This window comes from Lissotriton vulgaris, chromosome 4_1 (assembly GCF_964263255.1).
Source record: "Lissotriton vulgaris chromosome 4_1, aLisVul1.2, whole genome shotgun sequence".
In the NCBI taxonomy this organism is placed as follows: Eukaryota; Metazoa; Chordata; class Amphibia; order Caudata; family Salamandridae; genus Lissotriton; species Lissotriton vulgaris.
Window position 1 is genome coordinate 6,069,937 of NC_141691.1, and position 15,231 is coordinate 6,085,167.

At 43.2% G+C, this 15,231-nt stretch overlaps 1 protein-coding gene across 1 annotated transcript in view; it reads left to right on the forward strand.

Annotated features, from left to right (window-relative positions):
• LOC147718195 (extracellular calcium-sensing receptor-like) overlaps positions 1-14,363 on the forward strand; it is a 73,081-nt gene extending 58,718 nt beyond the window's left edge. The window contains exon 4 of the mRNA XM_086967159.1: positions 13,453-14,363. Coding sequence (XP_086823285.1) covers positions 13,453-14,363 — 911 coding nt within the window. The remainder of the gene's footprint in view (positions 1-13,452) is intronic.
• Positions 14,364-15,231: the final 868 nt, after the last annotated feature.

Consider the following 15,231-nt stretch of genomic DNA (forward strand, 5'->3'; position numbering starts at 1 on the left):
AAAGGGTCACAATCAATACATTTGCACTGTTGGCACTTCGATATATTGTATGTGAGCCACATACAGACATGACATTTCTCATTGGGTAAATGGATTGGAAGTTACTGAGGTTTGTTAACAGTGCAATCATGTGTATCTTGTGGGCTTCTCAGAAGCTGTAGAAGGCAGAGATACAGAGGAGTGTTTTGAGAACTAGGACACAGAGCCCTTGACCAAATTACCCCAACCAAATTAAAGCTCCCAAAATATATTCTGCCTAAAACCTGGTTCAACTCTGACCTAATCAAAGAGAGACAAGCTCTCCGGCAGTCCCAACGCTTGTGGAGGAACCAACCTTCCACCTCAAATCTTACCCACCTTAGAACTGCTAGGGCCAATGACAAAAGACACACATTAAATGAAAAAGCTTCCTTCCTCCGTTCTCAACATGATCAGGCTAAAAATCATCCCAGGGAACTTTTTAACATTGTCAAAAACCAAAGCTCCTCTGCCCCCCTAAATTACTAGCTACTATTGAAAGATGTGAATAAATTGCTTGCTTCTTTTCAGATAAAGTCACCAAGATCGAACAATCCTTCCTCCCAGCTCCTTCTTCACTACGCCAACGCCCCACCATCAGCATCCCCCTGGTACTTTCCTCCACTCCCCCCATGATCCCTCACAACTCCTCCTCTCTGTCTCCCAACTCAAACTTCACTCTACAGATCTCCAGCTAAAAAACAACGCTTCATGGAGTGATTTTGATCCAATATCAAAAAATGTGCTCAACATCATCTCCAAACTTAAACCATCCTCACACTCCAAAGATCCTCTTCCTGCTCATCTGGTTCAAGAACGTAAACATATCTTTGCCCCTCTCTGGACCAATATTATCAACTCTTCTTTTGCCACTGGTATCGTTCCTGCTTCCCTCAAATTGATCCAAATTACCCCAACCGTTAAAAACACAGCGGTGGATCCCAATGACTTAAACAATCTGCACCCTTCTCCAACCTTCCTTTACTATCCAAAGCCCTCGAAAAATGCATCCTGATACAGCTGGACAATCACATCGACACAATTCTGTCAAATCCCTCGGCATTAGTGTCGATCAGAGTTTCAATCTCACACCCCACATCAAAGACTCAGGAAAAGGTGCCCTCTTCACTCTTCATCATCCTAAAAAAATCAAACCCTTCATTCCAGCTGATAACTTTAAATCTGTTGTACAATCACTGGTCCTTTCCACCCCTAAAATTCACCTAGCCCCTATTAAATCCGTTCTCAATCTCGCTGCCAGGCTTATCTCTGACTGTAAGCGCTATGATCATATTTCTCCAATCCTCAAAAACCTCAAATGGCTACCAATTGAAGGCAGATCCACCTACAAGACTGCATGCATCACACACAAATCCCTTCACCAAAACACCCCCTCCTACCTCCCAGATAAACTCCAAAAAGCAGGATGTACTAGAACTTTGAGAAGCACTAACGCTCTTGTCCTTATCCCTCCTCAGCTAAAAAAGAAAGCAACTCAATCACGCTAATTCTCTGGCAACGCCCCTTCTATCTGGAATACTCTTCCCAAAGATCTTTGCAGTAACCCATCCTACCCTCTCTTTAAAAAGAACCTCAAACTGTTTCTTCTCAACAAATGTTGGGGATCTTAATTTTACTGACCTCTCTGGCTATATTTACCCCCTCTATTCTCCACTTCTGCAGGGTTCCCTCTATCTTTATTCACCTCTCCGCCCTCCATCTTTCCTAAAAGCTTTCACTTTCTTTTAACACTTGCGCTAATATATATTTCCTCACTGCCCTCATGATCTACTCCTCAATCTACTACTTCCTATTTGAACTTCTTTTTACTCTGAAAGCTTGATTGCCCGTATTCTATATTAGCAATTTTTATTATTTTTTTCCCAGTGTGATATGCTCTCGATGTTGTAACCTAATTATGTAAAGGGCTCTGATACTCTTGGGTCCAGCCAGCGCTATATAAAACCTTTAAAATAAATAAATAAAATAAATAAATATATTTTCAACAGTGCATCACCTCCGCTTTTTACCCGGCAAGCATCCATTTCTAGGGGCCCACAGAGACGTTTCATTGCAGTTTCCTGAATTATTGAGATTGCAACCAACGATTATAAGCAGCTAGATAACACTGACCATAATAAATTGACCATGTCTTGAATACAATCATTTTGTGATTTCACAGCGTTAGGGCAGTGGATGTCTGAAGAGATCAAAGCTCATTGGATTCAGGGTCAGAAACTGAACATACAGTCTTAGAAGATAACAGGGATGGTCAGAGTGAACTGAGGGCTGTGATTCAGGGCCCGGACTAGACACCGATAAAGGCTGAACTTCTCTCAGGAAAGGGTGCGATTGGAAAGGTAGAAGCTAATGGATAATCAAGGTAATGTGGGAGGTTAACCTAGGACCTCTAGTTGGGTTTGGATGGTGCAGCACATATAAAGAACATAGATAGAAACAATTTAACCAGTGCACATCCCTACTCGTAACTATTATCCAGTACAATCAGTTCAGTACTTCAATTCTTTTCCAGTCCACACAGTTATTTAGATAGCACAGAGTCCATTGGTTGTTAACGTTCTTATTTATTGATTATTCTTGCCACATCGTCACAGCCGACGCGCGTTTCGCCCTCCACGGGCTTTTTCAAGGCTGCAAATTAGTATACAAATACATACAATCAGTAAAACTCATAGTTACAAAGCCACCTTTACACATCCGTACTTAGTCAACTCCAACCCTTGTTTTCCTCCATTTCCATTTGGAGCTACTAACATATATCAATATCATTTTTCAGATCTTGAATTCATATTGTAAATCACTATACAATTGCTTAATCAATTTGGTATGCTTGATGTCATATAGCAAGTTGAGTATATCCAATTATTGTGGCCATCTTTCTTCACATGGTTATACTATGCTGGCATTATTCATGCATTTCTGAGTTATCCCTACAACACCTGTTTCTCAAGTTGGCCACCACTTCTGCCTCAGTGTCTTTTATTCAAACGCATGTATCAGTGCCCATACTGGCCACATTTTTATCCAATTATACCCATGGAAACTCTCAACTTAATGAATTCCACTTACCAGAAAAGTATAGTATGGTGAGTGGCGTATTTGCGTATAATTCAATAAAAACCGTAAAATTCCTTTGTCATTAGTCCTATAAAACCAAACAGTACCGGTATTTAGAAAAGATTTTGTACATTTGTGTGATACATCTTACTACTTAATATTTTAGTGACAGATCCCAGTCGACCGGCTTACCTTAAAAGCCTGTGATCATGGAAGTGAGAATTATTCTTTTGTATTCTTGTACTTCACTATTCTTTTAGTCACTCAGTAGTCTGTTATTTAATAAAGCACTGCAGGAGCCATAATAAGTTCCATCTGAAATAATAAACCAATCTTATTTTAGTTGTTTAGGGGGGAAAGTCCAGGCATTCTATACAGGTCTGTTATATTTCCACATGTATGCCTCATTATGTTGCCCCCGAAATGCAACCAATTTTCACCACATTTCCAAATACCGGTCCAAACCCTGTTTAAAAATACGTCCATGATACTACGCGTTATTTCTCTAGCAGCAGTATGCAACACCGATTTCATACTGTTCATTACCACATCAATCTTAGTGGTGTCCCATCATCTTTTTAAGCTGCCCCTCGTAGTGCATATATCTCTTCTAGAGCTGACTTGTATTCCTTAAAATTGTATAAAATAACGGGCACCCCTCGTGTTTCCAATCGATATGGGTGCGCACTCCTCATCCGGTTATTTCTTTTTTCACTTAATTAAACAACCAGAAACAAATAAAGACACGTCAGACCGGGTGCATCTGTACATCGCGCCTTCCAAATTAATTAAACCCAGTCTCTATTGAGCGCCAAGGCACAATTGTCTCCATCATGTTTTAAACTGTCAAGTGCTATTCCCGAACCCATTTTTAAACTTACCGCCATGGCGAAGACCGGTCGCGTCTCAGCAAGGCGTCTCTCTTCCTCGTTCATCTAGCAGGAAGCGACTACGTCCTCCTGGCCCGCCCTTTACATTAGTCAAAGAGAAAGGACTAGGCCCGCCATCTAGTGTCAATACTCACTCAGGAGAAAGTAGTGGCCATCTTGGAATTTTTATGTCTCAATATACTGCACGAGCAAAGGGCAAATACTGTTTGTCTCATCCTATTTATACATTTTATGTATCAATTTCAAACGCATTATCACATGCATATACATAACATCAATGTAATTGCTATGGGCACATTTGATTAATAAGATTTACTTTGTTTTTCCTCGATGCTGATGAAACCAATCTGTATATGTAATCATAGAAACTCACACATCTCTTTATCCCCCGGCTTTTTGTATGTGTATATTTAACTTTGCTGATCAAGCACTCAGTTCCGAAACTTACATATAAAGAACATGGCAGACCTACTTGATCAATGGGTTACTGTACAATTTTTGAATGGATAGGGAGTCTATCTGGAATATGAATTTTGTATGTATAGTTGTTCCTGAGGAGACGCTCAAATTGAACTTCCAGGAGGGACTTCTGCATGATGAGTTCTGATAACTCCAGCTTGGGGAAGGGAAATAACAACTAAAGGCATTATTCGAAAACTTGTTTTGCTAATCTCTAGGGCTTTGGCAAATATAAGATGGAAGTAGCTACTAATACACTTATCAGAATGAAAGCTGTTGGATGGGGCTGGTGAGTTGGGACAAGGGTGTCCAACAGATAACTAATATAGGAGCAGATCCCGGGGCACTGGTTCATGAAGACAAAGTAGATGGCACAATTAGGAGGATATAATTGGCTCAGGTGGTATGTCAAAGGGCTGGATGCCCCAGCAAAGAGACGTAAAGTCTTGTCCTAAAACGCAGAAAATCTCAAGTGGCATATGTCCAGGAAACCCATCTTATGGCAGCTGAGCTCAGAAATCTGGAAATGAAATGGCAGAGGCACTTATGCAGAACCACATACTCACCTTTTTCCATATGTGTTGGGCTTCACATAAATTTGTACTGAGGGTTGTTATGTGATATGAAAATGCCTTTTGAAAGGTACACAGTGAGCGCTAATGTTCATATACAGGCATAATGTGAATCAGATACAAGATCTAATGGAGCTGAATTCAGCACTGCTATCCTTCAGAGATAAGGCGTTTATAGGAGGGGATTTTAATATGGTAACAAATGGTGCATGCCCAACCTTTTTTGATTTGGTTAAGTCAGTGGAATCTGATTGACAGATGGGGAGGCACACTAAGAACTCATGGAGTTTTCTTTCTAATCACTGGTACAAGAAATATACACTACACTAGACATATTATTTGACACGTGGGGATACGGACACACAACATACACTGTCAATCAATAATTTACTGTTATTGTCCATTACAGTAGCTGAACTCATATCATGGAGACTTTCTTGGGGCTGCAACGTGCTAGATGAAGCTGCTAGGGTGGAGGAGGGGTGCTACATTGACAAATATTTAAATGAATATGAGGGGTCCGTATTGGTGCATCAAAAGTGTGTGATACAATTAACATGGGCATTCAGAGGGTTCATTATTGGGATTGTTTAGCCAGGCAGCACTCAGAGGGAAGCAAAATGAATCTCAAAAAGTGCCCTCCATAACACTTCTGGACACATAGGGGCAGATGTATCAAGATTCCCGTTTGCGATTTCTAAATAGTGATTTTTAAGACATCGCTATTTAAAAATCGCAAAATGGAATGTATGTAGAAAATTGCTATTTTTTAGCAATTTCTTAATCGTCCTTATTTGCGAATTCGCAATTTGTGAATTCGAAAATAAGGAATAATTTCCTATTTATTCCTATGGGCCAGGAGGCCCATATGAATGATTGTGAAATAAATCTCAATTTGCGATTCGCAATTTGCTAATCGCAAATTTGAGAATTATTTCAAGGGTGCAGGGGTGTCTCAAGGGCACCCTGCTGCACCCCTGAAATGTACATGTGTGTGCATATGGTGCACATACATGCCCTATGGGTATGTGTGTGCATCACATGCCACCTTCAAAAATTACAAATTGTGCATTTTTAAAAGAATTCGCAAATTACCATCAACTACAAGTTGGTGGTAATTTGTGATTTCTTAACCAAAATTCGCAAATGAAAAATGCTATATACAAAGCATTTAAGGAATCGCAAAACTGCGATTCCTTAAATGCTATGGCAAAATAAGGAATAGCACATTTTTGCGATTCCTTAATTTGCAAATTTTTGATGCATGCCAAAACTTGCAAAAAGACCGTTTGTAATTCGCAAATGCCGAAATTCTGCGAATTTTGGGCTTTACAATTCGCAAACGGCTTGCTACATCTAGGCCATAGTGCATAGGCTGCCCCAAATAACATACTTGCTAACTACTACAAGAACCTTTACGACAGGGTGGCTGATACCAGTGGACAATGGTTTACATCATATTTGAGATTGATCTCATAACCACCATATCAGTGACCCAGATAGAAGAACTAGACTCACTAATATTAGTACAAGAGATCAAAGTGGCTATGAAGGAGCCAGAAAAAGCTAAAACACTGTTGCCACGTATATTACGGGTAGAGTTCTATTCAACATATACGTGGACGATTGCTCCCAAATGTTTAGCTATGCATAACAATGCTTAGGAAAAGGGAAGACACCAATGCACAATAACAGAGATAATTGTAGTGGTACTGCCCAACCAGAATCGGGCTCCTCTTGATTTTAAGTCTTACATGGAATTGCCATTATTAAATGTGGAGTAAAAAGTACTACTTAACATATTGGCCATTTGATTGGCACAATTGATGGTGGACCTGGTTCAAACAGACCAGAGTAGAGTTATACTAGCGAGGAACACAGATGGACTTACAGCACTTTTTCTGAATCTAGAAAAAAACTCTGAGAGCTCTGGAATGCCGATGGTCGTGTCATTGGATATAGAGAAGACGTTAGACACATTGCTAAGATCGTTCCTGTTTGTTGTTTGTAGTAAAAAGAAAGACGGGATTGAGAAGGTTATTTACAATGAGTACATCTTACTCGATAGCCAGGGTAAATGGAGGAGCGCTCTTTTCCTAGTGGGTGATATCTAGCTGTATGAGGCTCTTGTTCACCTTGGACATTGAGCCTTTTGTGTCTCTGTTCTGTGGAAGGGTGGGGTCAGCTTGGCAGAAAACGTTGTTTACCCAGCAGTCTAAACTACACAGTGCCTTTAGAAGGCTGTCTCAGCAATGGCTGCCTCGCTAGGTCACAATGTTTTACCATGCAAGACTTTACAACAAGTTTAGAGAGCAGGTGGCTAGACTGGTGTTCGATTTAAAGTCCAACACCTTCCCTACTGATGCGTAGACACGAGTTGGAATAGTAAATTATAATATTAGAAGTCCAGTGCTTTCCCTAAGGCAAGCCATTGTAATGAATTCTGTACTAAAGGAAAGTGTGGTTGGAAATGGGGGACCCTTCCGTCTAGTTAGGATAAGGAGGATTACACTTCTAAAATAACCCCTGCTCACCACTTGGTATCTTGGTATGAGCCGTCAGTCTTACCTAAGAGGCAATGAGTAAAGCATTTGCCAATAAAACACAGTAATACAGTTGTAGGAATCCACCACAGTGAAGTTTTTACTTTTGAGTAAAGTCACAACACACTTACTTTCCTTCACATATACTGCTTAGGCACCCAGGAATAGCAAAACAATACTAGCACAACCTCAATCTCTAAGCACTTTGCTATGATGGAGGCACCAGTTATAACACAGCTGGTAGTAAAACATCAAATAACTCCTTGGGTCTGCAGGTATACAGAGTGATATCATCCACATACGAGGTCACTACCAGTCCCTTGAAGGTGAATCCAATGCCCCTCTTTGCATGGTGTTGGCAAAACCTTGCCACCAATGGCTCTATTGTGATTGCAAAAAAGAGTGGGTACAGTGGAAACCCCTGTTGCATGCCCCATGTAACTAGAAGAGGGTCAGAGATTTGTCTATTTAAGCTTAACCATGCTGTGTGGAGGGTGTGCAGATGTTGCACTTGTTTGACAAAGCCAGGGCTATGACCCAGCTGGGCTAGAAAGGGAAAGAGGTATTCTCATTGCAGCAAATCAAATTCCTTAGTAGCATCAAGTAGGTCAGCAATTGCCGAGACACACAGCTCAAGGCGGTGCGTGACTGCATATATTGTGTGAAGATTGTGAGATGCTGAGTGGCCAGGGGCGAAGCCTGACTGATCCAGTCGTACTATCATAGGTAGGGGAGGATGCAGTCCATTTGCAAGGATCATGGGAAAGATTTTACTTTCCACAAATATTAATGAGAGGGGTCGATAAGAATCACAGAGATTGGCAGGTTTTCATCGTTTAAGGAGTATAATGATACCTCTCTGTTTCAGTGAAGGTCATGGTGCTCCTGTGTCAAGGGTGTCCTGAAACATGGCTAAGTCAGGAGCTAGTAATGAGGTATTCTCTTTGATAAAAGTCAGTGGTGAGCCCATTAATGTCAGGCACCTTATCACCAAATAGGCTTCTAATAACTTGATCAATTTCTTCAAATCAGGTGGGTTCAGAAATAGGAGGAAGGGTAAGTGGGGAAGGCATCAAGGATAGGTGCAGAGGGCATTGGCATCTTGAGCAAGCCAATGTCTTCTATGGGAATGGATGTGTCTACATAGGCACTGTAAACATGACCAATCATGGAATGTGTGGGAGAGTTGTGATGCAGCCACCACAGTGGCTGACTCAGGTGCACAGGGAGTATGGTTCAATCGCCCGCAGCAGCTCAGCTCAACGTCATGTGACTCTGGACAATAGCTGACCTTATATCTCCAATGGCTTCCAACGCCTTGAACCCCTTGATGGGTGATATGTTTGAGCTTTACAAATACATATTATCAAACCATAACAGCTGTAGAGTGCCACAATAATTAACCTTTGCGGCAGTATCTAGTGTTAGGTTCCTGGAATATAATTGGGCATGAAAGGAGGTCATGACTTCTAGAAGTTCAGTTGTGGGGGACACAGGTTTGGAGTCCAGGAGGTCAGTGATTTAAGCAGAGGTTCAAGGGGTATGTAAGATATTTCCAAGTGTCTTGCTCTGGCGGCTGCCCTCCTCATACCTTTTAGTTTGAGAATGGTTGTGTAAAAAGCGACTTTCATGAAGGATTCCTCCTGGAATTCCGAGAGTTTGTCTCAGAGGCAGGCTAGGATGTCAGTGCCATTAGAGTGGGAGTAAAGTTGTTCCAGAGACTGAATATCTCTTTTAAGTCTAGCTAGAGTACCCCTGATGGCCTTCAGAAACTTGGATTGCAATAAATGTGCCCCCTATTAACACCTTGAATGCCTCCCAATGTGTGGATGGGGATTGGACAGAGTCTAAGTTATGTGTGAAATATTTCAATATGTCATCACGGATCTCCTCCCAAAAGGTTGCGTCTAGTAGTGCTCCCTCTGGCAAGCACCAAGAAAAGGCACAAGGAGGCACCTTCAGAATCTGTGACTATAGCATGACAGAAACGGCACATGGTAGGTGAGATAGCGAGGAGATCCAAGATTGGCTATCCCTGGACACCAGCCAGAAATCAAGTCAGGACCAAGTCTTTTAAAAGGCTAAAATTCAAGTGCTCACTCGAGTCAGAGGGTGTGCTTTTCCCCAGTCGTCTAGCAGGCAATTGTCATGGACTATCTTTTTAGGGCTAGAGGGCCACATGGATGTGGACTTTGTGAGGCCCCAGAGAGATCCAATTGGGTATACATGATGGCATTAAAGTCATGCCTCCATATGAGAACCCAGCGGCCTAAGCAGGAGATTTTTGTACAAATCCCCGAAAAGAAGTTAGGAGTTTGTAGAAGTTGAGTTTATACACTGTGGCCACCATCACTATGAAATGAACCTGCTGGTATATTATTTTACCCTTCAGGATCTGTGAGAGAGTGAGATAACTGTCATGGCAGATCTTTGTGTAAAAGCACAGCAACATCCCTAGTGTAGTTTGAGTATGCAGGAGACTGAATCAGTAGGAAGGAGAATACATCAGTGTGCTTGCAGGCCTCTAAAATGTGCCTCTTGTAAAAAGCAAATGGCTATTTTGTGTCTCTGTGAAAAGGCATAAACAAGGCATGATTTTTTATGATCATTAAGCCCGCAAATGTAATCTAAGAGATATTGGCTATATTATCCCCAGGGGAGTGTCATATGAAGAGGCTGTTGGTGGCTAGTGTCATGGTTCCAGCATATGACAACTGTAGATTGAGAAATTGTGGCAGCATGGTGTCGAAAAGGGTGTGAAAAAAGTCAGAAAACTAAACAACAGCATAAACAAAGCAATCCACAACCCTGCACCCACACCAACTGCTCAATTAGGCTGCTTTGCATTAGCCTCCAGGGATAAGGAAACACACGGCGAACACCCCTGCATAGGTGGCTTTGTGGCCAGACAGATGATGATGAATAAAGCGAGCTCTGCCTTGGAGTTACCTTGCTAATAGCACAGCAGTCATATTTATAGGAGGTTAAAGAGATATAGACCACACCCAGAAAAACCCAGGAAGGCAAACAATTGAAGATTTCCTTCACTGTAGTCAATCATTTATTATCACTGATCTGGGTTCCGACTGATGAGTGAAGTGAGTCCGCAGGGACTACAGTATCTTGGTTACAGTTTTTGCAAATTAGAACATTAGTAAAAAAGGTGCATTTTGCATTCAAATTAATCCTGCAATTTGTCAGGGTACATCCGCTTGTTGAAAGAGTTTTTGGGCAGGTAGGAAGTTGCGGCAGGCTGCTTGCACTGTTAGGGTGACATATGGGTAAAATGAGATTTTGTTACCTTGGTTCTGAAGTGATCCACATTCATGTGCCAGTCACATGACTACATCATGGTCTCGGTAGCTGAATATGCATGCTACTATGAGGCACACCAGTACACCCACAGGCAACCTTGGTCAAGAGAGAGGTGGGCACGTTCCACAATGAAGACCACCAACAGGCCTTCTCAAAAGTGTTCTCTCAGCAAGTTCCCATCATAGTCCTTCATCCAGGTGATAGCTCTAGATTGTCGAACACAGAGATTGTTTTGTCTGGACTGTGCTTCCAGATCTTCATTTGTAGCTTTTATAATGTTGAGACACTTGTCCATTTGTAGCAAATGTTCTTTAGAGTCAGCCTGGAATCATCTACACCCAGTTTCCCAGCTGGTCAAGTCAGATTTTGTTGACACATTATTTGATGCCAGTTAGAAGGTCAAGTTTAGATCCAATGGTTTTCAGTCTTGTTTTATCATCCATAAATAATGTGCAGTGGTATATCCGGTGAATCGCTGTCCCCCAGACTAGCTGCAGTGGGCTTTGGATCTTGACACTAGTTAGCAAGGCGAGTGAGATACCTGTTCTCAAAGGAAAGCTTCGATTCTTTGGCATTGTGTTTGTCCATGATGAGCAATGGGAGCTGTGATCGGCTCTGGCAAACAGAAGCAAGGAGCAGTCAAGTAGAGAAGGGCAAGCCGGCAATCGCTACCAGGTTGGAATAAAATTGCGAGCTGATATATTCAGCCTGGAAAGCAGAGGTTTGCATAGACCCACCTCACCCTGGGCCCCTACCACCCCAGGGGGCACGAGCACACTCAGGAGTGGCGCTAGCGCCAAGTCTCCTCAGTTAGTGTAGCCAGCAACAGGACACCTGGAAGGAGTGTAACAGGTGTGGTGGGTGAGTGTAGATTTCATGGGCTGCCCAATGTTAGGTGACACAGGGCCTCACTGGTATAGTCCAGCAGGTTGGCAACTGTTTAGAAAAGGGATACACTACGATATGTGGACTGCAGCCCAAAGGGAAGAATGCAATACACTTTGGTTTTGCTTTGTTCACCCTAAGTTGGCAGGGTATGCCCAGACATGGGTCCCTTGCTCACTTTGCCACTGGATTCAAGCTAGCCTGGCTGATGACGGCTGATTAGCCAGATGCTTTTTTCCTGTCCAAGGAAGACATGGCTTGGTAGTTCGGGCTGGACTGTTCCCATGAGGCACCGGGTCAGACTGATTTGCACATGGCCATTTCTGAACTTGGGTGGGGGAGTGAGCTAAAGAATGATGATGGATTAACCCTAGATCAGTTGACTGGGGGTGAGTGCTTGCAATGCTCAACACTCCGTCCATCATCCCCTTTGGGTTTGCTAAGGGAAGAATGGCCTCTGTGAGAGATGTAGACCACGTGACACCCGTACCGAGTCCCAATTGTTCATGGAGGCGTGGATAGCCTGGGGAACAGGGCTGTATGTTACATGCGGGAGCGCATTCCACCCCAGTGGCCAGCCCACAAGCTGATTCCAGGCTCCACAGCAGGGTTTGCCAGGTCAGATGCAGCAGCACACCACTCAGCCCTCAGATGCACCAGCCCGGATGCCGGAGACAGGCAAAGCTGAGGTTGCTGTAGGCAAGTGGGAGACAGCACCAGCTGAAGAATAAGCAGAAACTCCACAGGTGACAGGGAGCTGGTGACCCCTGAGCCCTGGGCACCCCCTGGTCTAAGCAGTTGGGCGTGGGCACACCTATAGTGCCACAGCCCGAGCCCCCTCCTCCAGGGATATCAGGTAGATGGGGTGCCCAAAAATGAAAGGGGAGAATCATGGGACGCCCTTCCAGCACAGCATTCTCAAAGGGGCATCAGGTGGGTCCTGCTCATAGCTCAGGGGACACAGCCAGCCTTGATCCCCGAACAGCAATAACCAGCCATCGTGAGCACAGCACAAGGTGTGGCAAGTGGGAGCAGCCCAAGTAGTATGTTCCATCCAACCACAACATCCCAGCCAATACACACCAGCCCCCAGGAGGACCAATTTTACATGCCTCAATATGAGCCTTGAGAGCAACCGCCGAGTTATTGCTTACAGCAGGTAAGTCACGAGTGTAGTGCAAAGACGTACATATATTTTTACAGTGTCAGGCACCCCTAGAATAACAGATGAAAGAACAGATTAGGTTCAACAGGCAGAGCCCTCTAAGGAGCGGCCATTCTGCTGCTCAGCAAAGATATGCCCGACTCACCCAAATTGTTAATCTGTGATTGGAGATGATATCTCTTGTCAAGAGTAACAACTAAAGATTGTGACCTATAAATAATCAAAGGAATTCAATCTAGGATTTTGAAAAAACCTACTACCACCAAACAGATTATGCCTACTTCAACCACTCATCCACTACATAATTCCTGCATTATAGCCAATACTTGTACGAGGCTTCTCATCTTCAACAAGACCCCAACACTTTCTCAATTAATCAGACAATACAATTACGCAAATTGTTATTGTAAACAGGATTGTTGTTGTTTATTAGCTTATAATTTGTGCGAAACCTAACCTGATAGCCAGTCCATACACTATTTCATTTGCATAAAATTCTTATCCACAGCCTCATTCTTTCCTTTCAGATTCAGTTGACTGTTGGCCATGTCTTGAACAACAGTGGCCAAATGAAAGACAGACGCAATGTTTCTCCACAACTCTGCAGTTCCTCTCCTTTGGGGAACCTTTGGGGACAGCTCTTTCATTTTTAACCAGTCTTCTCTTCCTAATCACTCTGTTTGTTTTCTGTGCCTTCAGAAAGTACCAAGACACACCAATTGTCAAAGCAAATAACCGAGTTCTCAGCTATGTGCTTCTTTTTGCCATCATGCTCTGTTTCCTCTCCTCCTTTACCTTCATTGGCTATCCATCGATGGTGACCTGTATGCTCCGACAAAACTCTTTTGGTATTAGCTTTGCCATCAGTATCTCCACTGTCCTGGCCAAGACCATCACTGTGATTATAGCATTCAATGCTCGCGACCCATTGAGCCGCTCTTCAAGGTGGCTTGGGGCCAGAATGCCGAGTGGAGTTGTCCTTCTTTGTTCATTTGCTCCAGTCCTGATTTGCACACTCTGGCTGCTCCTTGATCCTCCGTTCCCAGTGAAGATACAGATACAGGACACCACCATCATCCAGTGTGATGAGGGCTCCGTTCTCTTCTTCTATCTGATGTTGGGATATCTAGGCTTGTTGGCCTCTGTCAGCTTTATGGTTGCATTTTATGCCCGTAATTTGCCGCAGAGTTTTAACGAAGCCAAGTTCCTCACCTTCAGTATGCTTGTGTTTCTGGCCGTCTGGATCGCTTTCATACCCGCGTATCTGAGCACACAGGGGAAGTATATGGTGGCGGTGGAGATCTTCGCTATCTTGTCTTCAGCTGCTGGGTTACTGGGATGCATCTTCATTCCCAAGTGTTATATCATCCTCTGGAGGCCGGACTTGAATACCAAGCAATACTTAATGCAAAAGACCTGCTCTAGCAACAACCAATAAAGTGCACATGTGATTGATCAATTTATGCACATGTGGATTTTGGGTTTTCATAGCACCGCACAGCTTTCAAGACATCTTCATCGGATCATCGGATATTTTACAATGACCAGCAGAGAGACTAAAAACCTAGAAATTTAGATATCTTATAAGTCCTATCTAGGATTCTAAATGTAACATTACTTATTTAACTCTGAATAATGTACACTTGTTGTTCTGATCTCTTTTTCATTGTTATGTGGAGTGGTGTGGCTCACTGGTTAGAGGCGGCAGACCCGGGAGCAGAGGATGGCCCGGGACCAGGGTTCAATTCCCGACACGGCAGGGTCGTGGACCAGGGTCAGGGGACTCAATAATTCTCACCTCGGTGCCTACTCTAACCAGGGATCACACTTGGCAACTCTGGGCATTAGCTTGCCTCAAATCCACAACGGCCCGCCACATATGCGGGGGATGCCTGGTTTCACCTTGTGGATACCCAGTAGGGACCATCTCACTGGGAATGCCAGGACGGGTTCCCCAGGGGTTTACTGCACAGAGATACTCCTTCAGGAGTCGATTCTAGCGCATTACAAACCCACAATTAATTATTAATTGTTATATGGACTCAGAATACAAAGGGACAACACAAGTGCGCCATGTGAATTGGAGGAAAGATATAAATCTACTGAACTGATGCATGGGGTTGAATCTTTACTAAAATAGTTGTGGTGTACACATACCCATATAATCACAGGTTATTTCTACTCCTCCTTCTAGTGGGGATTGTAGGAAGAGGGGAAACAGGTTTTTAAACTGCACCTTCCTGTTGGTGAATTATTCGAGCACATGGGAAATATTTGCTGCAGGGAAAGGAACAGAAGGGAAATTA